The sequence below is a fragment of the Rhagoletis zephyria genome, unplaced genomic scaffold, assembly GCF_001687245.7.
Source record: "Rhagoletis zephyria isolate East Lansing unplaced genomic scaffold, Rhagoletis_zephyria_1.1 Rzeph_scaffold_04632, whole genome shotgun sequence".
NCBI classification, from domain to species: domain Eukaryota; kingdom Metazoa; phylum Arthropoda; class Insecta; order Diptera; family Tephritidae; genus Rhagoletis; species Rhagoletis zephyria.
The window spans coordinates 1-26787 of record NW_016161715.1 but is presented as its reverse complement, the minus strand read 5'-3'; the positions used below and the strand labels follow the sequence as shown (position 1 = coordinate 26787).

General features: G+C 34.3%; 3 protein-coding genes across 4 annotated transcripts; 1 reads left to right on the top strand and 2 right to left on the bottom strand.

The window, feature by feature from the left end:
* Positions 1 to 565: 565 nt before the first annotated feature.
* LOC108370993 (U6 snRNA-associated Sm-like protein LSm2) lies at positions 566 to 20244 on the bottom strand. Of its 2 annotated transcripts, XR_001848703.1 has the most exons (4): positions 20173 to 20244; positions 20024 to 20091; positions 19687 to 19965; positions 566 to 1227 (listed from the first exon to the last, which is right to left on the bottom strand). XR_001848703.1 is itself a non-coding variant. In XM_017626459.1 (3 exons), the coding sequence occupies exons 1-3, from the start codon at positions 20173 to 20175 to the stop codon at positions 19749 to 19751; spliced, it is 288 nt and encodes a 95-aa protein (XP_017481948.1). In that variant the 5' UTR covers positions 20176 to 20244; the 3' UTR covers positions 19668 to 19748. The 2 variants fall into 2 exon arrangements, 1 of the variants encoding a protein (XP_017481948.1); XM_017626459.1 differs by lacking the exon at positions 566 to 1227 and having other exon boundaries at positions 19668 to 19965.
* LOC108370992 (arg8-vasotocin receptor-like) lies at positions 1473 to 7325 on the top strand. Its single transcript, XM_017626458.1, has 5 exons — positions 1473 to 2347; positions 5660 to 5843; positions 5915 to 6117; positions 6180 to 6325; positions 6637 to 7325. Exons 1-5 carry the CDS (start codon positions 1586 to 1588, stop codon positions 7172 to 7174), a joined length of 1833 nt encoding a protein of 610 aa, XP_017481947.1. The 5' UTR covers positions 1473 to 1585; the 3' UTR covers positions 7175 to 7325.
* A 3278-nt stretch (positions 20245 to 23522) lies between the features above and the next one.
* Positions 23523 to 25085, bottom strand: Lmx1a (LIM homeobox transcription factor 1 alpha). Its single transcript, XM_017626457.1, has 3 exons — positions 24862 to 25085; positions 24069 to 24736; positions 23523 to 23988 (listed from the first exon to the last, which is right to left on the bottom strand). Exons 1-3 carry the CDS (start codon positions 25083 to 25085, stop codon positions 23741 to 23743), a joined length of 1140 nt encoding a protein of 379 aa, XP_017481946.1. The 3' UTR covers positions 23523 to 23740.
* Between the last annotated feature and the right edge of the window lie 1702 nt (positions 25086 to 26787).

The window sequence follows — 26787 nt, the reverse complement described above, 5'->3', positions numbered from 1 at the left end:
AGCGATAGGAAATATTTACGCAGCAAAAAATACCAACTTCATTCGAATTAAATAGTGGGGCACAAAAAAAAACAGCCATTGACAATTTCCTTTTAACATATGTGTGTATATACACACACACACCCCTGCAGGAAATGTATCTAACTGTAAGCTAACTTTAAGTTGATTAGGAAGGAGCTAAAAGTCACTATTATCTCTATATGGCGCATAAAAACGAAAATAAACGATTTATTAATCATATGATTAATCACAAGCCAAATAAAATTAATTGCAATTAATTGCAACTATTGATTAGTAATCGATTAATGGAATTTCTAAAGGCACTTTTTACAGTGAGTATTCACAAAAACACTTTTCCATAAAAAAATTTCGAATTCTCTTGTTAATAAGCCTTAAATAAAATAAAATTAGTATTTTTAGCGGCAATAATTATTTATTATTTAACCAAGTTTGCAAAAACAAAACTATTTTCCAACCTATGTCATAAGCTATCTGTGTGCAAGATTTCTTGCAAATCCTTTCAGTCGTTTCCGCATATTAATTTAATTAAACTTTTTTAGCAGGTGGCAACTCTTAAAAAAGTAGCCTATTTTCAAATCTAGCTCATAAACTATCTCAGTGCAAAATTTGATGCAAAACCGTTCAGTCGTTTCTGCGTATTGATTTAATTAAACTTTTTTAACAGGTGGCAACTCTTAAGTATCCCATTTTCCAGTCTAAGTCGTAAACTATATGTGTGCAAATTTTCATGCAAATCCGTTCATTCGTTTCCGCGTGATGGTTTCCCAAACATCCAAACACACAAATATACAAAATTTCACATTTATAATATTAAATAGTAGGATTTAATATCTGTACCGTTTTTGCTCCATATTCTTGCTTTCGTGCCAGTTGGAAACTTTAAGATTTTCACATCCTTTTCTACATGAAAAGTTCGAAGCTCTGTCACAAATACACTCACAAGTATTGCTACAAAATACTTGAATGTAATAAAATAAAAACTTTAAGTCGAGTCGTTGGCAGAACATTTCTTTGCGAAATCGTAGAAACTCACCAGAATACCAAAACGCATTTGAAAGAATTATGAAATCAAATTTAACGCAGTCAAACGGTGATTGACGTAAATCCTTTGCTAAATGATTGACAGAGTTCGTCTCCAAATTGTGGGATGATTTATGCCGCCTTCCAAATGGTAAATGGTTTTTGTGAGAGGATAACGTACAAACGCGGCGAAATGAAAAATGGAGAACGATTATTAAAAACAAGATGTTTAAGATTAAAATAAATAAATAAGAAGAAGCATAGTGTATAATATTAAACATAAAGGAACAGGAAAAGGATTGGTGGCGGGTGGTCGCCAATTTTTTAACTGTAAAGGGAAAACGATCAATGACTATGTTTAGTCAATAAAAACTTGCATAAGTAGAACTTTTTTTATTCATTTTATTTCTTTACCGTTACTGCAGCGAAAATACTAGTCTAAAAAGCGTTTTTTTTTAATACGAAAATATGTTCAAGCAACCAAAGTTTTAAGTTCTCATATCAGCATAAGAGAAATAAGAAATCACACAAAAGAACTATTTAAATGGAAAGTGAAAGCCTTTCAGAACCACGCATTTCGCATCTATTAACGGAAGCCTTAAGCCGACTTGTTGTTGTTGACAATCTAACCAACACTCAGGAATATTACGTCAAAAATGTCACGAGCGCGACGATGCCTGCAGCAACTGCTGCCACAACAGTGCATTCAGCTGCCTCTCTGCCGCATTTGACGGAGATCTTCTTCACAATTCCACCAGATGCGTCGTTGGATAATGTTACATTATTCCCACTGCTGGTGGACAGCAGGCAGCAAACAACAATGTCAGAGAACAATGACAGCCACATACTTCAATTGGCACACGCTCCCCAACTATCTGCGTCGACGATGATAAAGGTTTATGTGTTGGCTGTAATGGCGGTGCTATCGTTTTTTGGCAACCTGCTCACCATGTGGAACATCTATAAAACGCGCATTCGACGCAGAAGCTCACGACACACTTGGAGCGCTATTTATTCGCTAATATTCCATTTATCGATTGCCGATTTGTTGGTGACTGGCTTTTGCATTGTTGGCGAAGCCGCCTGGTTTTACACGGTGCGATGGCTGGCCGATGAATTGACATGCAAATTGGTTAAGCTCTTCCAAATGTTTAGCCTGTATTTGTCAACGTATGTGCTGGTCCTGATTGGTGTGGATCGCTGGATAGCCGTTAAATATCCAATGAAATCGTTAAATATGGCTAAAAGATGCTATCGGCTGCTGGGCGGTACATACGTGCTATCATTCCTGCTAAGTCTGCCTCAGGTGAGTGGAACTGTTATTATGATTAATCTATATATAAAAAAAATTTAAAAAAGGTTTTCTATATTGGCATAGCAATTAAGTAGCCCTTTGTTCAGTAAAAAATTTACAAAATTTGATAGTAGAGGTTTAAAGATATAAGCAAACGTATGCGCTAGCGTGACGTAACAAAAATCAGACGTGGATTTTGACTTCGATTACAAAAGTCTAAAACTCTGCGAATTGGGGAAGGTTATTTGTAGTCAAATGCAGTCCAAATTTGAAACAAATCGGAGCATAAATACGGCTTTTGAAAATATCTCGTTGCTGATGTCACCTGGCGAAACCATTTTTTGCAAAAAAAAATATTTCAGCAAACATAAGCCGTACATATTTATTATCAAAAGCAGCCAAATTGGTCCATAAATAACTTAGAGGTATATGACATCTATTTTTTTTTTCCTCGGTAGACCTTTCCCTGGAAATGCCCATATTCAGAAAAGCGTTATTTATTGTCCGATTTCGATGATATTATAAAGGAATGCTGCAGGTGCGATCAGAAATACTTTTAAGAAAAATGGATCCGCTGGGTGGAACTGGAGGTGATATATTCAGAAAATGCTGATTTATAGTCCGATTTAAATGAAATTAAAACTTGTACGGCATATGTATACTATTTTTGCAAAAAAATAAAAATAAAATATATACCGCATACATAATGAGAAATAACACTTTCTTTCACTTAAATATAGGGTGATCCATCTAGACCTTAGTCGCTTAATTTTAAATAAAATAAGTTAAACAGACTGGAAGACTGAATCTTCATTATCATCAGAGAGAAATCGTGTGATATCACACATCTGTTTTTTGTTTTTTTTTTAATTCAAAACTTGGAAGGCAACATTACTCGCGTAATTCGCGCAATGGCTGGGAAAAGCAGTTGAAAATTTGACCTTCCGAATGGACCACCTAAAGCATAGTTATAGCTAACATTTGAAAATAAAATAAATAAAAAGTAAATGTCAAACATTATTCTATCAGATGATAATAAAGATTCCGACATACAGTTCTCTTTTAAGTGTTTTATTTAAAATTAAAAACAAAAGGTCTAGATGGACCACCCTATACTTAACACAAAAATGACCTCTGGTGAATAAAAAATATTCGCATTGCAATGTTCATGGTGCATATGTACATAAAATATGAATGTACTATATGTACATATGTACATACTTTCAATTGTTGTATCTTCCAGTATATGTACATCTGTAAATATTTATGCCTCTAAAAGAAGTTAATGGAGCTTTGCGTAATTTGACTACTGGCTACCAGATCGTAGTGGTTTTGGTTTTTATATTTTTGAGATTAATTGGTTTTTTTAGTGTGTTTTCTCATTTTGTTATTATTCTGTGCCTCCTTTCAACATCCGGCTGCACTTGCCTCGTCTAAACGTGCCACATAACTTTTACAATTTATTCTCAGTTGTGGTCATAATATAACGGCGCACGTATTATAAAGTGTAAGCGTCATAAATACTCTGTTTGATAACTTTTACGTGTGTCAATATATGTATGTAAGCTTATTAATATGTATGTATGTACATACATACACATATCCATAAATATACAATAACAACGTGGTGGCGTTTTACTTTGCTTTTAACGGTTAACATTACAAAAGTACAACGAAAGTATGTTGGTTGGTAGGTAGTATGTAGCTACAATTGTATTGGCATGCATACGAGGGTGAATTTTTGTAATCGCAGAATGGCAACGATTGCAGTAAACAGTGAGAAAATTCTGTTAAGTCAAAATCAGTGTTGCCACTCACAAAAAAAATGTGTCCTGTCAAACATGGTACCAAAATAAATGAAAACCTAGCCGTAGATTCCTCAACATTTTTACGGACGGCTCTGAAATGGTAACGGGAGTGTGAGTTTCACTAACATGGACAGGTGCAGACAGTGTCGCGAGCGGCAGACCAGGGTAATGTTGGATCATTTTCTACGCCAATGTCCCGCACTGCCAAGAACGCACTCCTAAAACGTTTAGGAGCCTATCAATGCGAGAAATTAGAGGACATCTTAAAATTAGAGCTGAAATTACTTCTAAAATTCGAAAAAAAAAACATTGGCATCATTCGTGATGTCTACTTTAACGCCTAAAATCGAACTCCAACTGGTATCGCTAAGAACGTACCGGTCTATGTGCAGCTCAACACCGGCCAGATCAGCCTCATCTAACCAAGCCTACTAAATTTTAATATTTCTAAATAGTGTGACAACAGATGGAAACCCCATGGTCTATCTTAAAATGCCCCAATTTTCACAGTAAATCTCCTTGTAAGGCCCTGGCAAGAGGTTTAAGCCCCATCAACATATTTAAACAAATTTAGTAGCATCGACCAAATAAGAAAAAAAATTTATTTGGTATTTGATTTGTCGGACAAATAAAAAACAAAATTTATTTGTGATTTGATTCATCAACCAAATAAAAAATAAATTTTATTTTCTCCTAAATCGTGCTTGCGTTACATTAAAAGGGCGATTTTAGTTGGAAAATCGCGAACCAATTTGATTTGGTCGGCAAATAAAATTAATTCGTTATTTGGGTGACGAATCAAATTAAAAATAAATTTTATTTTCTATTTGTGCGATGAATCGAATCACAACTAAATTTGACCCGTCGAATAAATAATAAATTTTAGCTAGTATTTGATACAACTTTCAAATCATAAATCTATTTTATTTTTGAGATTTGGGGATTTGAATAATTAAAAATCACGTGGGAAAGCACAAGTTGTTTAGTACAATAAGACATAGTCACACCATTGAGCATTTGTCCAAAATTTGGTCCAAATTGTATGCCGTATCGTGTGGATGTACAAATATTTTTCTTTATACCAATCGTGGAATTTGTTTAACTTTTTCAATATAAGTTCGCTATATTGTAGCAATCGTTTGTCTACAAAAAAAAAAATTGTCGTCCCAATATAAAAAATGTAGAAATGTACCAACCGTGTGACATTGCCTTTAGGCAAGAAAATAAATAAAACGTTCTAATTTTCCAATTTTTTTTATTTACTATCTAGCTAGGTAATCATCTTCCTATTCAATCACTGGTATCTACCCTATATTTCCATTCATCGTAAAAATACACCACACCCTCGTACATGCGTCCAGGTGTGGGCTAAAAATTTACGACACTTATAAATTTTGGAGATTATATTACAAATAATTGTGTATATAACGAACAAAAAGGCCTATATGTATTTAATATCATAAACATTTGCCGAACATATTTCTTTATGATAAAGTAAATAAATTTAGTTTTATAGTTTTTCATATTTCATGTGGCGCGAGGACCATTCGTGGAGGAGTTTCATCAATGTGTGACGCATGGCTTCTATACGGCACATTGGCAGGAGCAATTGTATACAACATTTACGCTGGTCTTCACATTTCTACTGCCGCTTTGTATCCTCTTCGGCACCTATGCGTCTACCTTTCGGACGATTTCAAGTAAGTAGACGCACCACACCGGTGTGTCACCAAGAGAGAGGTGTGAGTGCTAATAAGCTCATTTATTACAGGCAGTGAAAAAATGTTCCTCGGTCCAAAGCTGGTACCCAATTCGAGCGTAAACTCTATGCAGACAAATCGCCAACGCATAATTCACAAGGCTAAAATGAAGTCGCTACGAATTTCGTTTGTAATAATCATTGCATTTCTCATCTGTTGGACACCATATTATGTTGTGATGGTTACGCTGATGTTTCTCAATCCAGATAAAAAGGTAAGCCGCCTGACGGATAGGATATTGTATGGATTAGAGAATTAATTGATTCAAAATTTTAGCTCAGCGAAGGATTAGTTTCGGCCATATTTGTTTTTGGCATGTCAAACAGCTTGGTGAATCCGCTGATTTACGGCGCCTTCCATCTGCATCCTATGAAACGAAAAGCGAGTCAAAAAAGTGGAAATGCCGCCTACAGCCTAAACAGGTATGCATGTTTGTTCATGTGTAGGCTTCAAAAGATTGTGAGAGGTTTAAAAAAAAATCGTATTTTCTGTGTGGTCGTGCCTTAAATGGAATTGAGTACTTGTAAACCCAAACTTGTCCTACCATTAAACTATAAAAATAGATAAACAAAGGCCCACACGCACAATGTCAAGTGAAATTACGTTTGAATTAAAAAAATTGAAATTGTGCTGTAAATTTCCCACACCAGCCCGTAATTGATTATCGCGACCGCTGAAAATCTTCATTAGGTAAATTGACTAGAAAATGCTGAAACACAAATTTTACTTCCAGGGCTGACTCACAGCGAAATCCGTCCATATTGACTGCTGTTACACAAATTGACTGCAACGTCGTGCGACATACCCGCATCAACCGCCAGCCCAGCTACTACCGAACGCACAGCAGCGGCAGTGCTTCCAAGGAGCAAGTCAGCTTGCTGCAAATGACTCGTGACACCACCGCCATTGTACATAAATTTAACTCGAGTTCCGAACGCAATTCACCACTGCTCTCCTCACAACAACAAACACACTCGATGAATATAACCTGCAATGAAATGGAAGAAATTGACGCGAATGCGGGTGATGCGACAAAAGCAGATGTCGTCGATTCACACAGCATACCGGTCGCATACAGCTACAAAAACTTTAAGCCAGCTAATTCATGCGCGAGAAGTTCCGAAACCGTCACAAGTGCGGCCGGTAATCGTATGCTTTCACCATCGCAAAGGACACCTGCGTCCGAGGGAAGCGAACCGTATAGATCTGTGTGTGCGGCGCATAATTCTAAGACTAAGATGAATACGGATGAGTGTGTGTCTAGTGTATAAGTGCCATTTGCATACGAAATACTTTACGAGAAAAAAACGTTCCTTATCTAGATGTTGTACGTTGGCATAGTACATTGTATGTGTTTGCATGCATGTATATTAGGGTGGTCCTTAAATGTTGAGAAGCAAATTTTTACAACAGATTTCCTAAGCCTCAACCCCCCTACGTCGATGCTGCTATAGTCGAAAATATCACATATAAATTTTGGTGCCGATTGGAGACTGTTAAGGCGTGTCGCACAGAAGGCTCGAAAAATTTATATAATTTTTTTTTTTCATCTAATACCCAAAATCGATACTACCATAGTCGAAGATATCAACTTATATGGGATATCTGTGACCGTGGTATTACCGATTAAAGGGGTGAACCTCAAAAGAATCGTTCATTTGATTTTTAAGGGCCACCCCAATGCTTATGTATCTAGATAAACATGCATATGTAGGAATGCATGTGCGTATATATGTATGTATGTATAAAATTGTGGGTTAATATATGCTTACTTTTCTTGACAATATTTCTTAGATTAATCAATTAGGACTATGTAATTACAAACAGTGGGTCATTCCATCCAAAATTGACATTCAAAAATTTTTTTCGTACGAAACATTTTTTTTTGTGTTCTTTGAGGCAAAATATTAGACACGTTCGTATTTTTTATTTCGACACAATGTAAAAAATTTTGGAGTTATGAATTTTCAAAATTTTCACGTTCGAATAAAATACCTCTAAACCATATATTTAATACTTCTATATTGGCAGTAACCTATCTGCGCAATGTGTTTGGATTCAGCAATCAAAGGGAGATAGATTTGAGACAAATGTACGTTTTGCGCATGCGCAAGTTTTCCATGTATTAGTATCTGTGAATATATGTGACAAATACATTCAAGCAAATTTGACGTATCATCAGTAGCGTTAGAAAATAAATTTGAAGGGGATCGTTTTACTGTGGGGTGGTTATGCCCCTTTGTTGACGATGTTTACTTATGCAAACTGAAACTTTATGATGAAGTATTAAGATTTTATTTTAAAGCTACCTGGAAATAAAAAAAGGATTTGAAATTTTTTTTAATGATTAGCAATTTATTATTTTAGAATGTATAATTCAAACATATGCATACTTCCATTCTCTCACTGAGTACAAATTTACTGACTATTTAGGTAAAAAGGAATAAATAAGTATAGTGACTCACACTTAAAATTGTGTAAATCTTTATATAATATTCCCATTGTTTTTCATTTAAAATTTTTTCGCTTATGTTTTTTTATAAAAGTGAGGTCATTATTTCAAACTTTGTGCAAAAATTAAAGAAATACCACAAAGTTTCATTTCTAGAAATGATCTGCATACCAAAATATTTTCTAGAAATTTTAATTAAAGAGTTTGCAATTCTAATGAAACTTTGTTTAGCTTTTTAGTTTTCGCACAAAGTTTGGAAATCGGATTTATATAGTTTGTTTAAATAATTAAAATTTACGAAAAATACCAAATGAAAAACCTTGGGAAGTAACTTATTAACATGTAAAGCTATATTATTTAATTTATCTCTTCTTTTTTCACATAAAAAGCAGCTGTGCGATATTTTTGCAGTTTAACTTATTGAAAAATTCTTAAAATTTAATGAAAACACAAAATTTTCTGTAATTTTTTTTAACGTTCCGCCTCTGCGATTTATTTTGAATTCAAGTGTCATTTCTTAAATGCGATTACTCGGTTTTCTTTTTCTTTTTTTATATATCTGTACTGTAATGTTTGCTGACTGCACTTGTAGATACTGCCAATATAGAAGTATTACATATATGCTCTAAACATTTGCGTGTACGAAGAAAAGCATTTCATTATAAAAATAACTAGCCGGCCTAAAGTTTACGCTTTTTTCTTAGCTTTCCAATGAGAAATACAATGAATTTTTTCGGCCTTATTTGTTATAAACAAAAGGTACATTTTTATAAACCAGTGATTTTTTTGTTTCAATTTGGAACTATTTTTATTCAGTTATTTTTATTGAAAAATGTACATCAGACTATTTAGTCACGACTGTATAAATTTGAGAATGGGCCATTAAAAACTCCGTCCACAATAAATTTTTTAACTTCAACCTCAGCGCTCCGACGGGCGCTTGTTCGAACTCGATCGCTGCGAAGAATTCATACACTCACACGTACATAAGTAAGCATGTGAATGTCATTGTCACGGTTGCTCATACGCCCCGTTGAGCGCGATTGTCGCCACCTTCGTTTATTTTGATCGCAACTTTCGTATACTTATTTGGTGCGGTTGGCGTCGCGTTTAACTAAGCCTAAAATAGGAAAGATTTATAATTATTGCAATGCACCAGAAGAGTGAGATATGTATATTAAACAAAAAATTTTGGAAGGATAAACAGTTGAGTACAAACGGCTACAAGCAAATAGATAATTTATAAACATAAAGATTTTGTTTAAAAGGAATAGAAAGTTCCCTAACATGATTTAATTCAATTTTTTAACTTGGATATTTTAAAATATGATTAAAGTAATTGACAATAAAATTAAATTTTAAAGAAAAATGCACTAACTGTTAAAATGTTTAATGATAAGCAGAGGAAAGCTGCTTAAAAAATATGACGCTATGTAGATACAAACTGGTTGAGCTACAGGTGCTAAAGGCGCTAAAAGCGAGGTATGGAAGATTTTCGGTTTAGTAGAGGTTGAAGGCAAAGCAGAGCCATAGAGCTTGTTGCCTCAAATGTATTCAATGTGTTTAGCACTTAAAATTCAAGTACCTAATTTTAAAACGCGTCGATGATTGAGTAGTCTGTCTACACTGTGCAAGCTAAACGGCTCACTTTCGACAACACGAAGTAATTGTTACTGTTGAATGAAATTGGCCTTTAATCTTGAAATAGTTGTTTTAAGTTTTTTTTTTCAAGGCAAATTATATCAATTATTAAAAGAGCAAGAAACTATGTGTGGTTAAGGAAAATTTGAGTTACATTCTTTTGTTATTCACAGTGGTTTTATTTCAAATTATGTCGATGCACAGATATTTATTTCCCTGAAATTTACTTAACTAAATAAAAATCTACTTTATAAAATAGAACAATTGAATTAAATTTCTTTTAATGAAATTCAGTTTCAGTATTTTTCGTAAATTGCTATTTTAATTTTTTTGAGCATTTGTTTTTTAAAAACTCTTTAGTTCTTAAAATACTAGAGTGCTGGAATTTTAAGTTTATTCCTTGTTTTAATCAAATTGATTTTGAAAAAAAAATTATTTTCACATTTGCTGTGGCGACTGGAATGCAAAGGACAGGGGCCGTAACGGTTACGACCTTTATAATAAAAATAATAATTTAACCGTTAAGATTGGATTTCTACATTTTCGATCAAATGTAACCGGTACTTTATGATTTTTATTTTTGCGATCAAATGCGATCTTCAATGAAATTTTTTCTTCAAATCAAGTATAACTAAATTAAAAAACAAGAGCAAAAGAGAGTTGAAAAAGTATGCTAGAGTCTCCCCCCGCACGAAAGGAAGATTTTGATATTCAGAATTCTCAATAGGATTTCCCATGGACCCAGAAATTGGACGACATATCATTCAATAATTCGCTTTGCACAGCTTCGATTAGTAGCCATGAGCCCCTGGCTCACTTTTACCCAGTTTTTGCTCATATCTAAATAGCATGCAAGCAAAAAATCGAAATTCTTTGCCACATATTCGATTATTCAATTCTCGTTATGCAATTTTTTACCAAATTAAGGTAAAACGATTTAAATGAAATAATTTTTTTTTTTAATAGCGGCCGCCCCTCGTAAAGTTTTGAAATTACACAAAAAATCGCCGAAACACGTACACTTAATTTTGGGTCGCCGATTATGGATCTGTATAAAGTTTTTCCTTATCAGATTATTTTCCCAAGATATTTTCATTTTTATGAAAAAAATGCAAACTTTAACAGGAAAAAAATGTATACCTTTTTTGTAAATTTTTTATTTTTTTAAGTGCGTTCTGTTGCGAAAAATTAACGTACTAATCATGAAAATCGGTTGATAAATAAACCACTTTTGAATGGTGAAATGAAAATGTGTAATAAATTTTTAGTATGAAAAAGAAGCAGAAAATAATCTTACTCATAAGCCATAACGTACAAGTCGTAATCGTACATTAGCGTACATGGCGTATGAGTAACATTTTCCATATTAATTTAATTTTGTAGCCCACTGAATTTTAGTATAATAAGATGCAAGTTTGAAGTTTCTGCAAATTACCGTTATTGTTTTAGATGTTTTTTAACAGCCACATAATTTTGGGTATAAGACTTAAAAAATATAGGATGTATAGTACAACGGTTTTCAATTCTTTATCAATATCTATCGCAATTGGGGAAGCTTTTTAATTTAAATTTTCGTATTCGAAAAAGTAGTTAGCAAATCATTAATATCTTGCTATAAAATTTTAGGGCATGAAAGACGAAATATACATTGATATACTTTATCAAGTTTGGCCTATGATGATTTTTTTTTTTTGCTTTTGATTTTTTCAGGATATGTTTATATTACATACATGCATGTGTTAAAGAACGATATGTTGTACATACATACTGTAACGGTCTTTGTAGAGACAAAAAGGTCTGAAGTAATTTTTCGATAAGTCAACTCGGTCAATTCTCTACAAAAATATTCCAAGACCTTTACAGTACAACGTATCGTTCGTTAAATATAAAAATCAGAATCAAAAAAAATAAAAAATTCTGTGTTATTCTTATGGGAAATCGAAAGATGCGATGCGGACATTCTTAATATTATTATTAAGAGCTCAAATTTTCTGAGACTTATTTTGCCGTCTAAACGTATGTAAGTTTTGAGCATGGTTCCGAGGAAAAATATTTCCGAATCACCCTAATGTATATACATATATGTGATTATAAGGGTGTAAGAAAGAAAATACGATAAACGAATTCGTACAAACACAAACATCGAATTTTTTAAACTCAAAGATAATACACATTGGGGCAAATTCATCTAAACGCGTAGTTTTGTATGGAAAGCCAATCTATTTACGAAGTTCACGCGATTACGAAGCAGTTACGCTTTAGATGAATACCCTGTTTCTATCTACATACATACATTTATGTAAGTAAATATGTAAGTTATGTATCAACTGTTTTTAGGCATCAGCAGATTAAGACTTTTAATGCTCAACTCAATAGAGTTAGTCCAATTTAATGTAACTTTTGAAAAGTTGCTTTGTTTTTCAGCTTCCAACGACGAAGTAAATCCCTGAAAGTCTGAAAGACTAACGCATTTGTATAGACAAAAGTAGGCAAAAGCTTACACACTTGAATTGGTTTTTTGTTAGGGGGTGGAAATATTTTTGTTTTCGTTTAAAGTTTAATTTGAGCATTTGTTGCTTTACTTTTACTTGATACGCCTACACCACAACTTGTGTGGCATTTAAGTTAATCGACATGCAATTTCTTGAACTGCCCGCCGCGCTTGAATGTAATGGGAGAGCCATTTTGCGTTCATTAATGAAATGTTAATTGCTATTCACAATTGCGCAAATTGACGCAGACATAAGAGAACTCAGTCTAGTGAATTATAAGTATGCATTATATATGTAGATATGAATCTTGAAGATACATCAAAAGAGTAATATTTGACATAAAAATAAACTAATTTTAAGAATAAATTAAAGAATGATAGCTAGAAATAATATTCAAAGTTGAAAGTAAAGTGTAGTACATATGTACATGCATACATAGTATGACATGAACTATACTTTTTACTATAGTTTGTATATTTAAATGAATTTATGTACATAAATAAACATATGTATGTATGTATGTATTCTTTTTTTTTAATAACTCCGCTTCAACTAAGCTCAACTGAACTTCAGAAAGCTCAAAATGTACTACTACAGAAGAACCGCATGCGAATTCCAATCCTGTTGCCGAGTGGATTGATCTTACTACTATCATAAGTTTAAATTTGTATAGGTATAAGAGATAATAAGTATGTATGCATATGTATGTTGGCACATACATATAAATAATGTGCAAATACTGGTTGTGTATTATACAACATTATATATATAAACATTTAATAGTGATCCCGTTTTTAAGCATAAACCCAAATGCCAGTTAATGTGAATGCAACTATGTCAACATATACATTCATACATACATTTTTATGTGACTAAAATGTCTTAGAAAAGGCAAAAACCTACATACATACATACATACATATGTTTACATGTGTCTTAATTAATAGTAAGTGTAAATTATTACTGTAAAAAATTAATAAAGACAAGTAATTTTTAAGCAAAAAACATAAACCGACTTCGATTCTTATATAAAAATTTAGGAGTACCGTTATTTCTCCACAACCAAATGAACGGATCTATACCAAATTAATATGGAAACACCCCTGAAGCATCACCTTTCCGATAGAATTATTGAAACCGGTGTACGTGGTCCAAAGTTATGCGGCAACATACATAAAAAAAAATATTCCGATGAATTGATAACCTCCTCCTTATTTGAAGTCGATTAATAAAAAGCCTACTGCTTCCTAGTATATAAGTATTAACGGATCCAGGACGTTGCAGGTGCAAATAAAACCCAAGGCAATCCAAATGTTTTTGACAGCTGAAGCCGGCTCGGGACATTGCATGGAAAAAACATGAAATGGAGCCAGAACAGAAAAGCTAGACGTAAATAACCAAAAGTCCATTGTCGAGATAGTGGATCAGAATTAAAAAAAAAAAAAAAACGATGGTGTTGACGACACTAAATGGTGGACTACGAATTACTCTAAACACCTGTGCCGAGAAAATATCAAAAAAAAAGGCATCAATTTTATAGCACAACGTTAAGAATCAAGGCTGGTTGTACAATTCGCATGCCTAGAGGGACAACTAGAATTCAATGGTTTTCTACAGCCAAAAGTTTAATTTTTGATGGCTACAACGGATTCAATAATAAATGTTACGATTTTTTAAAGGGCGAAGGTTATTTGTTTGCCCTCCATGATTTCGTAGTCTACAGCAGTTCAGATAATATTTCCAGTTTCCAAAATTACGAAAAATTCATGCAAAAAAGTATTAAGGAAATTTGTATTTACATTTCGTTATCTTAAAAGATAGAAAGGCCCTAACTCATATTGTCGGTGAAATACAAAAAACCGTAACTAAGTAAAAATACAAAATTCCCTTTTTGATTGTTTATGATGCATTCCATCGAATTATAAGTCCCAACCCCACATCATAAAAAATTTTAGTCAGGTTCGGCTTTTTTGCGTTTCAGCGACTATATGAGTTAGGACCTTTCTATATTAAGGTAACGATTTGTCGCATATTTTCGCACTTTGTTTTTGAATATGGTAGCAAAATTAGCAAGATCATTTGACTATATCTGTTCTTAATCTGCAGTGACCTGTAGGGAAACCTGTTACTGTTAATATTCTCAGCTTCTCCTTTGGGAAGTTAATTAAACTTTGGAATATCCTCTAGTTATACCCTCCCAATAAACTCTTTGCCTAACGCATTCCTACCGAACTATGTCAGTTCAAGTCCCTCATATTATTTCTCTCCCACCTGGGCTCCTCCTTTATAGTATCGGGACCCACTCCCAGGTAGGGTTCAGCGCTAACTCCGCGAGTCCGCGCGTTCCCCCTACTCCCCTGCGTTCACCTAAATAAATAATTAAAGCTTATCAGCCCTGTAAACCCACCTCGGACAACTGTTCCACCCATTGCTGTCACGGGTGGGACATTAGAGTGGTCCAAAAAAATTAAGTCGGAGTTTTAATGCCGGCACACCCTAGGATTGATCTATATCGAAAAAAATATACCTCTATTGTTTTATTTTGAAATCAAAAAATATTTAGGGAGTGCTCAAAGTGCTCAAAGTTTTCCATGTATCTTATATTGAGAAAAAACAATTTTTCGTAGAAATGGTATAAAACTCTTGAAAATCAATATTTTTCGACCGGAAAACTGTGGTTCTCTTCAGGAGACTTCCAATATTAATATCCAATTGTTTATTTAACCTTTTTTATGATTCAAGATTTTTTATTGGTCCTCCCATTGCATTTTCTTAGGGCTTTGGAGGACCTATAAAATATAGTTACCATGAAAAATTGGGTATTATTACTGGGAATCTCCTGAAGATAAATAAAGTTTTCCGATCGAAAAATATTGATTTTCAAGAATTCTACACTATTTCTACGAAAAGTTGTTTTTTTCCCATATAAAATACATGGAAAACTTTGAGCGCTTTGAGCACTACCTAAATTATTTTTTATTCCAAAATAAAAAAATATGGGTATATTTTTTTTCGGTATATAACAATCCTAGGGTGTGGCGGCATTAAAAATCCGACCTTATTTTTTTTTTACATACATTTTTGGACCACTTTACTGGGACATGCTTTACTGTTGAATTTATTTAGAACTTAAAGTTTTAGTTTGTTATTTTTCGGTTGATTCAAGAACTTTTTCAAATGTCTTATCCACACGTTTGTTAGTTTTATAAAAAAAATTATAATTTTTCCACTAAGGTTCAGTTTCTCATGGAACCTCCCTAACGTTATAAAAGTTTATGTTATATAAATACATACTTGAATTACGTTTCCATATATATGTATGTAAATAATATAAATGTAAAAGATGTCTGTTGAATTCAGCAGTGCGCCCGGTGAACCTTGCTTTTGGAATGTCATTTTCGTTTTTCCACTTTCTTTTTCAATAGGGAAAGGTGTAAAAGGAGACAGAAAGACACATCATCACAATCGGACACTTGTGTTAAAGGCACTGTACCAAATCAAAATAATAAGCATAATTTGTGTGTAGTGTGATAAAAAGTGGATAACATCGCAAGTAATCAAGGTGTCTTTTTCCTTTTTCACCACTTTTCTTTGAAATTGTTCATCCAGTAAATTCGAATTTATGAATGTTCATATGTACATACATACATACATATGTATTTATGTAAATATTTACATATATGTTTCCATTTACATATACAAAATAGGAATGTAAATCCTGGGATCCCGGCCTTTTTGAGATCCCAAAAATCCCGGGATTCTTGGCAAATAAGCCCGGGGTTTTCGGGATATGTAATTTGCACTGATGGCAATAATAGAAACTCCCTTTCTTAACCAGTATTGGCTATATTTCTTTTTTATTTAATAATTAATCTATTTTTAAATGTCTAGCTCATTATAGATACATATAACATCGCGCAATAGTAAATCCTAAATCATATCTTTGAAATTACAAAGTCCTTTAAAATAAATCCTGACGTGAGAGAGAAAAAATAAAAACGCCACTTTAAATAAAAAATTTGGTTTCAAACCCATTTATTTATTATTTATTTTATGGTAGGAGAGCTTCTCAAACAATATATGTAGAAGCAATTTTTTCGATTTAAGTTGTTGAAAATTAATGAATATCTAAATCCCGGGACTAATCCCGCAATTGTAATAACGACATCCCGGAAATCCCGGGATCGGAAAATGCAGCAAAAATTAACATCCCTAATACTTACACACATACATACATATGTATGTATAAACTTTCCAAATACATATTTACTTCGTCCATCTTATTCAGTGACTCGGCTCCTGCTTTTACTGCAAACGTTAAAAAGTTAAGTCCTTCGACAGTTGCGAATATCGAAAAAAAAGAACAATGAATGAATATTACAGCATTAAAATTAAATAAAACGAACGCAAAGGCATACAGAGTGCACGTGAATGTGGGATGTAGAAGATTTGATGGCGGAATGGCGGCTTGCGATTTATGACCTCCGACTAATGGACTGCTGCGACCCTTCGCGTTGTCAATGGAAAGCGAATGTTTTGGGCTATTTCCTTTTATGTATTTTGTTTTTATTTATTTTATTTTATAGCTGCTGGCAACCAAAGAGTAATTCTAACAGCACTTGTTGTTGGTGCAATATCAATGACCTTATAATGACATTCCGNTCTTTTGTTGTGTTATTCATTTGATTTTATAGCTGCTGGCAACCAAAGAGTAATTCTAACAGCACTTGTTGTTGGTGCAATATCAATGACCTTATAATGACATTCCGATATGGTCTCAGTTTATGACACACTTTTTTAAGCATACGTTTTATTTAACAACTCACGTTTTTTTTTTTTTGTATTTTTAAAGATTTATGTTAGCACATGATTCAATTTGACCAGGTCTGCATACATAAATGCATATGTACATACATAAGTAAATAAGTAATGTATACATGTATGTACATATGTACATATGTAAATATGCATGTCCCTATTTTATTTGCGATACTATGTACATACATATGTATATAAATATATGTAGGTATATACATGCATATCGAAGTATGTATCTACACTAACAACGGCCTTCACTGACTCTTACCACATGTATTTATTGTTGTGAAATTTACTTACACACTGGGGCTATTTTTTTAGTAAAGCAGTAAAATAAACTAAAACGTATTTAATAAGATACATATGTACTTACACAAAAGCTTTAATTATATGATTTTATAAAAGGAAATGCTAGACTCCAAATTTAAATTTTGTCCCTGTTAAAGTTAGCATTTTTTTCAATCGTAATGCAATTTTAAAACGAAAATATGTAGGAAGAATTACCTGATCTAGAAAAACGGTCTGCAGATTAGTAATCTATGATCCAAAATTAAGTTTACGTGTCGCGTTTTTTTTTTTTTTTTTTTTTTTTTTTGTATGTGTCGTTTTAATGAGCCCCCATTTGATTAATGGGAAACCTAAGAATTTAAATGTTATGTTAAAAAATACATATTTTGCTGTGACGGGTGGATATCCAATATGCATTACTTGAAGGCTTATAACTTCTCACCCAAAACGCACTTTTGTAATAACTTACCACCATTTTGAAGTTCAGGAATTGCCTTTAATACATGAGGGATGCCTTGAAAACTTGATGCAAAAATATGACAGCATTTATATATGCATTTATAACAATAAAATAGAGAAAATAGTGGTAAGAATTTATGTAATTTATTTTATTACCTGAGGTGTCGTCATCGCTGGAATGGCCCTTATGTTACTGAATGAACTATATTCTTATAACTACAAAAATAATAATATAAAATAAAGTTCAAGAAATCGGATAAACGAGGATATAAACATGTGAGTATTGCAGAAAGGTAGATAAAGCTCTTTAAACACCGGAGTTCTTCAGTATCGAATTTATAATTAACACTGGTTTTTGATAAACACTGATACTAGTTTAATGATATAGTAGTTGTTTTTTAAATTGTTTTTGTACCTTAGAGAGTATTCTTCCGACTATTATATAAAGCGGAAGAAAATGATTCAGGGGTTTTCTTTATTAAGGTAACGATAGGTATGTATAATGAAAAATATACATCAGAGTCCAACGATTTTAGCGCCATCGCACTACTTCTAAAGCCCAAATAAGATAGCTGCTCCTGCCAGATTCGTATCAACTACTAGTGACATGAAAGAACACGTTGATTGTGAGTTCAGAATCATTGTATTTAAGTAGATATCGACAATAATAGTAGGCACAATATCTACATACATAAAAAAAATAATCCCGAAATGAAAAAAACCTCGCTGCTGTCAAATAAAGCCACCTAAATACATAAGAATGTATAAAACTTGAAGTCTGTTTTAAATACATACAGTGCCGAACAGAAGTATTGGCACAGTGAATTTTTCGCAATATATGCAAAGTTCTTTATTCTAATTTATTTCCGATAATTTTTTATAAAAATATCGTTTATTCTACACCAAAAAACATAATAATAAAATCTCTAAACTTTGTGCAAAACTCAGGAAAATTGATTAAATTTGCACACAAATTTGGAACATTTTATTCAGATTTTTTAGAAAAATTCTAAGTATGCAGTTTTATAGCCCATTCAAACTTAGTATAACAAAGTGTAAGTTTGAAGTCGCTATTCGCATTGATTTTTGGTAGTTTTTTTCGCGCAAGTTCTTCCATACAAAGTAATTCGACAATTATTTTTTGTATGGAGAAAATGAGCAACACCTTCCACTAAAAAAATTGCAAAAAATCAACGCGATTTCTAAATTAGAATAAAGAGCTTTTCATATATTCCAAAAAATGTTGGGGAGATTCTGTAACCAGTTAGCGACAATCTTCGGATCGGTATCGCTTTTGTTGACGTACATATGATATGAACATTTTGTTAGATAATGAGCTACACTTTCGTAAAAAAATAATGAACATTAAAATAGCAAAGGGAAATGGCTCTCTGCCCTGTACTACATACATATTCAGATTATATAGAAAAACGTGCGAAGCCACCCTTTCTAACTTTGAATAGATGTATTACGACACCGAGAACAGTTTAGGAACTTCCTTAATCTTTAAAGAGAGCCTAACTTGGGAAAATGTATCTGGGAATGCATATGTATGTACATATGTATATGGGGCGTAAACACAGGATCTTTTGGCAAAATAAATATAAAATAACCTTTTTACACGAAAGCTTACATTTTAATTATTGACTTGATGTGTATATGTACTATATGAACTGCATGGAAATGTTTATACTTTTATCTCGTACTGACGACGGCTTCCTTCCGCGCTGCATCCTGTAATAGTTGAGTGTCTACCTCATCGCCAGGTAATTGTACGTACCGAACAACGGAGCCTCTGATGAAACAATTCTTCACGGACAACATATGTGGATATTTATCTGGATCCGTAACATTAATGTCGGTTAGTTTAATATTTAAGTACTGGTCTACAGAATGTAATGTTCCGCAAATACTACAAATAAAAGGGGATTAGAGAACTAGCGGGCAGCAAATGCGAATGAAAGGCATACCTTAAGTCATTTTTAAGTTCCACGACGACATCTTTCCCCACAAGGGATTTGAAGAATGAGTAGAAGAGCTATGTCGTTGGAGGAATGAAAGAGAATACATTTTTGATGAATAAAGCTTTGTAAATTTAATATACTTTTAAAAATCCTACCATTTCATAAATGTGTTTGGAATTTGCAGCAAAACTGGAATTGTTTAAGCGGTTGTCAAAATGAAACAGCTGATAGCGTTGCCAGATGAGAGCTTGCGTTTTTATTTACGTTCTCACCTGCCAAACAAAGAACGTATATCAGATAACGTAAATATATAATTTACGATCTACTAAAATTTTCTAGCAACAGCGCGAACCGCTCCAACTGTTGGTGGCGACATCTACTTGTGAATGTTGTTCTTATGTGAATACACGCTCAAAATCAGATATTCTTCGTGAATCGGTTAGAGGCGAAAATCCGTTAGTGGGAATTGAGTTTTAAATAAAAATAACAATTAACAATACTTTTGTTTCTTTACAGCTAATAATAATAGATTGGCGCTTACACATACATTAGTATTTGGCCAAGCTTTTCCTCCGATTTTTGATCTTGTCACACAAAGGGCAGGGACCTACACTTTTACGCCGACTCCGAACGGCCATCGTATTTTTATGAGAAGCTGTTTTTCATGGCAAAAATATACTCGGAGGATTGTCATTGCCTGACGAGGGGCGACACTATTAGAAAAAAACCTTTTTTTTATTTTCGTTTATTTTTTATGCTGGGTTGAACTGGGCTTGAGCCCAGGCCTTTCGGCGTGGTAGCGCGCACTGCTAACCACTACACCACAGCGGCCGCCACAGATAATTATCAATAAATATGAGTAGTTTTCTTTACGCAAAAAATTAGCAGAATAGGGTTAAATCACACACATACATACATATGTATGTATATTTCATTTTAATATTTTTAAATAACCGTATTCAAAAACATGTTTGACTTAACTTATTGATTAGATTAAAATTTTTATTTTATCCAAATAATTTGGATTTTATTTAATCCAAACTTCGCAAGAACACTCTTTTGATTTATCAAAAAAAAATTTGACAAAATAGGTTTGCTAGTTTCGGAGTCTATAGGAAGGATACACACATACTTACATCCAATTATAACTACAGGGGTTGGCGCTCACGATGTTACCAATCAAAAATGCCATAGTTTTATTAATTTTTATAAGCCTTTATTCAGCCTTATCATGAGTTCCATTTTCCCCAAATCGGTTCAATTTTCACGTTTAGTTTCCATATATTAACTATGGGTGGATGACAAATTTTCGAGTGAATTTTTTTCGAGTGAAACTCAGGATAAGGCAGAATATGTTTCAACTCTGGGTAAACAAATCTTACAATCAATATTTACCTAACTTCCTAATGAGCTAGAGACTTAAAACTTCAAATTTACAGCCGTATTTCCATGCCAATGACAATCCAGCTAATGACAATTGTCACCATTAGAGCGCTTAAAATATATTTGTGGCATAGTATTAGGCGCAGTAATTGTGACAATATTCATACGATGAATTTTGTCAATGACGTGGGAATAGGGCGGTTAGCTCAGAACCCTATGGCTAGGCAAAATGAAAGATGAAGTATCCCCTAAGTGGCGCAGGTGTCGAAATTTTGGGAACCCCGTACTTACGGTCCGATTTGTTTCATATATATTTAGGAATAACGGATATTACTTAAATAAAAATAAATAACTCCACAAAAAATTTTGCCATTATGGGATGAGGAGTTCGACTTTTATTTTTGATTAGCCACCTTTAGCGCGGATAACATCATCGGATCTGTCTGGAAATGATCCACACGCTGCACGAATATGGTCTGGCGATACTTTGCGGCGATGAGCAATCTTAAAGGCATTGCATTGCTCTTCTTTTTTTTTGTTGATACTTTGGCCTCATAGGACCATAGAGAGAAATCCATTAGGTCTAAGACCGGAGAATATTGTGGCCATTGTTGCCAAGAAATGAAGCTGGGAAGTTTTGTCTAAAAGACGTTGAATTCGGCGAACTTTGTGCGATGGTGCATAGTCTTATTGAAACGTAAAATGTTTTCGTGCCCAAAGTTATAAAGCATCGTTTAAAATGCTTTCATCGTTTGAAATAAGGAACCATTATAGTCTGAATAAAATAAAAAACCGACATTTACAATCAGCTGAATGCCTATTGGGGAAAGGCCCGGGCTATTAGTTCTGTTAGACCAGCAAAAACAGGCTTGCCTAGAAATGTCACTGTATTCCTGGGCAGCTACTCCAATGAGTTGCAGCTATGGCAGGAATTTTTTCTTTCGAGCCACATTCTATCTACGTGAGTCTATACAAGTCTTTGCACTCCAAATTAATTACAATTGAAGCCAGCCTTAAGAAGTAGGAAGTTCAGAACGGGGATTCTCCTCCTACATATCTACGATAAAACATTTTCATCCTGTATTGAGTGCAAATCAAATCTCAGCCATTAGCGGCTAGCTTGTCATTCAGTTTGTAGCAAAAAAAAGCCACGGTGCTGTGTACATATGTACATACATACGTTAGTTTAGATCTACCTGGGTGCAGTGACAGTCCTAGTAATCGCAGCGCAGCCAGGCCTTCAAAACCTTCTTAATAACATTCTAAAACTGTTCGTCCAACGCCGAAACAAATTCTCGAAATGGATCGATTCACGGAAGAGTTCATGGGGCGGTCTCTGCTCGAAGGATATCCAATTCATGCAGTCTTTACGTCTGCCAAAGGACTGCAACGTCTGCAAAGTTGAGATTTATGTTGACGAGGAGTTCCTCTAATAAATATCACGATTCCGTCCAAAAGCTCCACTATTTTCGTCGATAGACAAGCGGTTTCGAAAACAGAAGGATCCATAGAAATGAACCGAGGGAGAGAGGGGTAGAAATATTGTGCCGCGGTGACATTATTGGGTCATATCAACATCAATTCTGCAATGAAGATGGCGAAGCATCAATCAAGCACTTTCTGTGTCATTGTCTGCAGCCGAGTTGACTGGATTACCTGGAGTTACGCTACTTCGCCAATCTGGCAGAGGTGTCAGGGGTGAAAATGTTGGACCAACCAATTTTTATTTGGGATCAAAAATATTTCAGCAGGTTAGTGCTTTGATTATTCTTTCTTTTCTCTTTCATTAGGAGCCCCGGTTAGGGGAATGTGTCTCTTCCTGGCATTCACTCACAGATAGTACTCATAATGGAAAAATAATCTCAGTGAAACTTTTTAATTAAATACATACGTATGTAAGTAACTTTCAAATTTGTTTTTTATTTATTTAAAACTAACAATAATAAGATCTGTTTTAGATAAAATTTAAATTTTAAATCACAAATGTTGTTACTACAGGTGTACGCAACATGCCAGAATCTGCCTAATTATTTTGGTTTGTCGGATATTAACTTAAATATATCTATATATCTATATATCTACATATGTATATGTATGTATATGTGTGTATGTTTTCATGTATGTGTATGTATAGTACATATAAATAATTAATTGCCTCTTGATTTTTTATTTTTTTTTTTTTGGGAGAAACTGGCGCTGTCCGCACTTTCATCCTTGGCACGCAGCCCAAAGTCATTTTGTCGCTCACATACTTTCTCCGCACCGTTCCCAACGTCCCCAAATGTGTCTTAATACTAATAAATTCGTATCCTGGATTCCATACCGGCCAATCTACCACACCTACTGGTCCACATTAAAGTAAGAATTCTGCATCAAGTACAGCTTGTCGATCGGGTTGACGAGACTCGTGCTGAGATTGGCGATGATGTCGTGTGGGTTGGAATGTTGATTGCCCGATGAGCCCGTGGACTGCAGCTCCAGGTTGTTCAGCGAAAGCGAATCGGTATCGTCGTCTAATTGATCGAAGTTACTGCCATCCAATGACAGATCTGAGCTGCAAAAACTGTCATTTGAATTTGGAGGATAATCTGTAAGGGGAGAAACAAACCAAAAAAAAAAAAGATTTACAAATGTGTTCCAATAGTTTGCCATAACTCTGGGGGCCTACCATCAGGGGAGAATGGTAGATTAGGATTAAGTGGTTGGCTGCCAAAACCGCTGTCACCCAAACTCAAGTAAGCACTTTCCACACCCGAAATGCCACACTCCTGCTTAATTTCCTTTTCATCCTTATTCGCATCCTTTTCATCGCCGCTGCGCGAATTGACTGTACCGCCACTGCCACCGCTCGCGCCACCACCGTTTTTCGCTTTTCGCTGAATCTTCTTCATTTTGGCGCGCTGATTTTGAAACCACACCTGCACCACGCGCACTGAAAGGCCCGTGTCCTTCGCCAGAGCTTCTCTCACCTTGCGACAGGGCTTCGGCGATTGGTCGAAAGAAGCCTTGAATTGCTTTCGCTGCTGTGACGTCAATATTGTGCGAGGACGTTTTGGACCGCGACGTCCGTCCCGAGGCCGCATCATATCGTCATCGTCTAGGCCCACATAGCCACAGTGTTGGGCTGTGGCCAGAAATATTTCCTTTTCGAGATCATGTCGACAGCAAAATAACTGGCCATCACGCAACAAAAACTGCTCGCCCTTCTGCAGGGGCAGTCGACAGATGTAGCAGATGAAACAAGGCAGGTGGAAAATGAAAGATGGAATCGGCCGCATGACCATTTCATGTGGCAGGATCGGGTGGCAACATCCAGTGCATTTAATGCTGAACAATCTATGGTAGAGAAGAAGGAAATACCGGTTTTTTCAACTGTATACTGCATATGTATGTATGTATGTATTAAGTTTAGTTAATAGGACTATTTGCAGAATTTGATTAAGCAACGCAATTTTACCTACCGATCGTAATCGAGTTTGCAGTAAAGCTTTGAATTGCGTACGTAACAGGTATTGAATAACTGTATGCCACAGTAGCAACACGACAAACAGTGTTCATGCCAATTCGATTCGCCGACATTCATGAGATACCGATCGTAGATCTTTTGTCCGCAACCCTCACAGATTTCGTAATTCTTCTCGCACTTCACCTGTCCGACATCTGCAAACAAAGGAAGAAAATACATTTTTAAGGAAAAAATCTAAATTTGATTGTTGGAATGACTTTTGCTATAACTAAAGGCAACACTAAAGACAAAAAAAAATAAATGTTTTGAGATCCATTTAGGATTTTTATTTTTTCGCTCAAAGATAATAATTTACTATGGAGTTTTATTTTTTCACTTAAAATATTGATCATTCAAAAAAACTCAAAAGCTACACCAGCGTGATTTCCGTCGAATCCTTTTCAGAGGTAGCGACACCCTAATAAAAGGAATAAGTCCCAAAATTTTCAGGTCAAAATTTCAGTAAAGTTCCGTCTGTATGGCCCCTTCAATTTTATAAATAATCATTATTATCTCTGAGCGAAAAAATAAAAATCATAAAATAATCATTATTTATGATTTAAAAAAAAACGGCCTCAAGCTCAATAAAAATTGTTGAATATAATTGTTATAAGGCCATAAAATAACAAAAAACAATCATTTCCGTTGAGCGAAGAAATAAAAATCAATAATAATTATTATTTTTGAGCGGAAAATATAAAAATCGTAAAATAATGATTAAATGCTGATTTAAATTATTTTACTCATAATGATTACCGTCCCTGCTTTTAACTGATTATGGAAAGAGTTGAAGTTGTGCGGAAGAGGAGATTTTACTATGCACACACGTGCTCCGTCTACATAAGGTGAAAAGTTTACACACATATGTATGAGCGGGTTAGACACTATCAATTTATGTCAAACCATAAATTTACTTTTATATTTGCGAGAAAAAATATGAAATACATACAGTGTTGTGCGGAAAAAAGATCCGGATCCCGATCTTGAGTAAAAAATATTTTATTACAAAAATGGTCATACATGTGAAGTAGAGGTATACGCCGCCGAGCCACGCCGTCGCCTTGATTAGCGGCTGGGTTGGAACTCCCACTTAGATTAAACTATTAGCAAAGCCATAGTTAACAGAGTGGCTATACCGCAAGATTGCTGGCGCCCAAACGATGACTTTGCTCTCGTTTACAGCAACAACGAGAACTTGTTTGTAAGGATAGACCCTGCTCCCATAATTTTTTTTTTAACAGTAGCTGTAGCAGCCTTGACAGATATTTTAGGAAAAACCCGGAGTTAGAAAGATGCGGCATTTCTGATGCTCGGCTAGTGTCCTTTGGCAATAAATTGAGGGTAAAAATACCAAAACGGCAAATCTGTACAAATGGGCTCCCCACCTCCATCCCAGATATGTGTGTATGTGCATCATTGGTATGCAGACGGGTCAAATATGGAAAATAGAAAGAAAGAAAAAGGATGGAAAAAAACTGCCAGATGACCCACAGATATAAAGTTAGAGGTGCTAGTAATCCTGCCCTGTACCATAGTGAAAGATGGAAATAACGGTAAATTACTACTAAAAGTTACTAAGCTTCAAATCGGACAGAATAGCTGCCGTGCTGTAATTCCGAGATGGACATACAAAGTACATAGTAAGGTACACTAAAGAGCAAAATAGTACTCACCGCACCTACGGTTACGGTAAACAGAAGCATAATGAAAATTTGTACTATATTTTTATTTCTAAAATTTCGTGGTTTTATTTTGGAAAGCTGGTATTTTTTCTTGCGTGTGATAAATCATTTTTTAGTGAATCATAGAACAAACAGACCCCGAAAACATGTCTTTTTTATATGCTTCATTATATCTATACTTATGAATGTTCACTTTTGCT

Coding starts and splice junctions, on each gene's coding strand:
- LOC108370993 (XM_017626459.1), bottom strand. Junction 19,966..20,023: donor GAACTTAAAAATGACTTAAG/GTATGCCTTTCA, acceptor TTTTATTTGTAG/TATTTGCGGAACATTACATT.
- Lmx1a (XM_017626457.1), bottom strand. CDS start 25,085: ATGTATTTTCTTCCTTTGTTTGCAGATGTCGGACAGGTGAAGTGCGAG. Junction 24,737..24,861: donor TGCAAACTCGATTACGATCG/GTAGGTAAAATT, acceptor TCTCTACCATAG/ATTGTTCAGCATTAAATGCA. Junction 23,989..24,068: donor TCTACCATTCTCCCCTGATG/GTAGGCCCCCAG, acceptor CTCCCCTTACAG/ATTATCCTCCAAATTCAAAT.
- LOC108370992 (XM_017626458.1), top strand. CDS start 1,586: ATGGAAAGTGAAAGCCTTTCAGAACCACGCATTTCGCATCTATTAACG. Junction 5,844..5,914: donor TACCTTTCGGACGATTTCAA/GTAAGTAGACGC, acceptor CATTTATTACAG/GCAGTGAAAAAATGTTCCTC. Junction 6,326..6,636: donor GCCGCCTACAGCCTAAACAG/GTATGCATGTTT, acceptor TTTTACTTCCAG/GGCTGACTCACAGCGAAATC.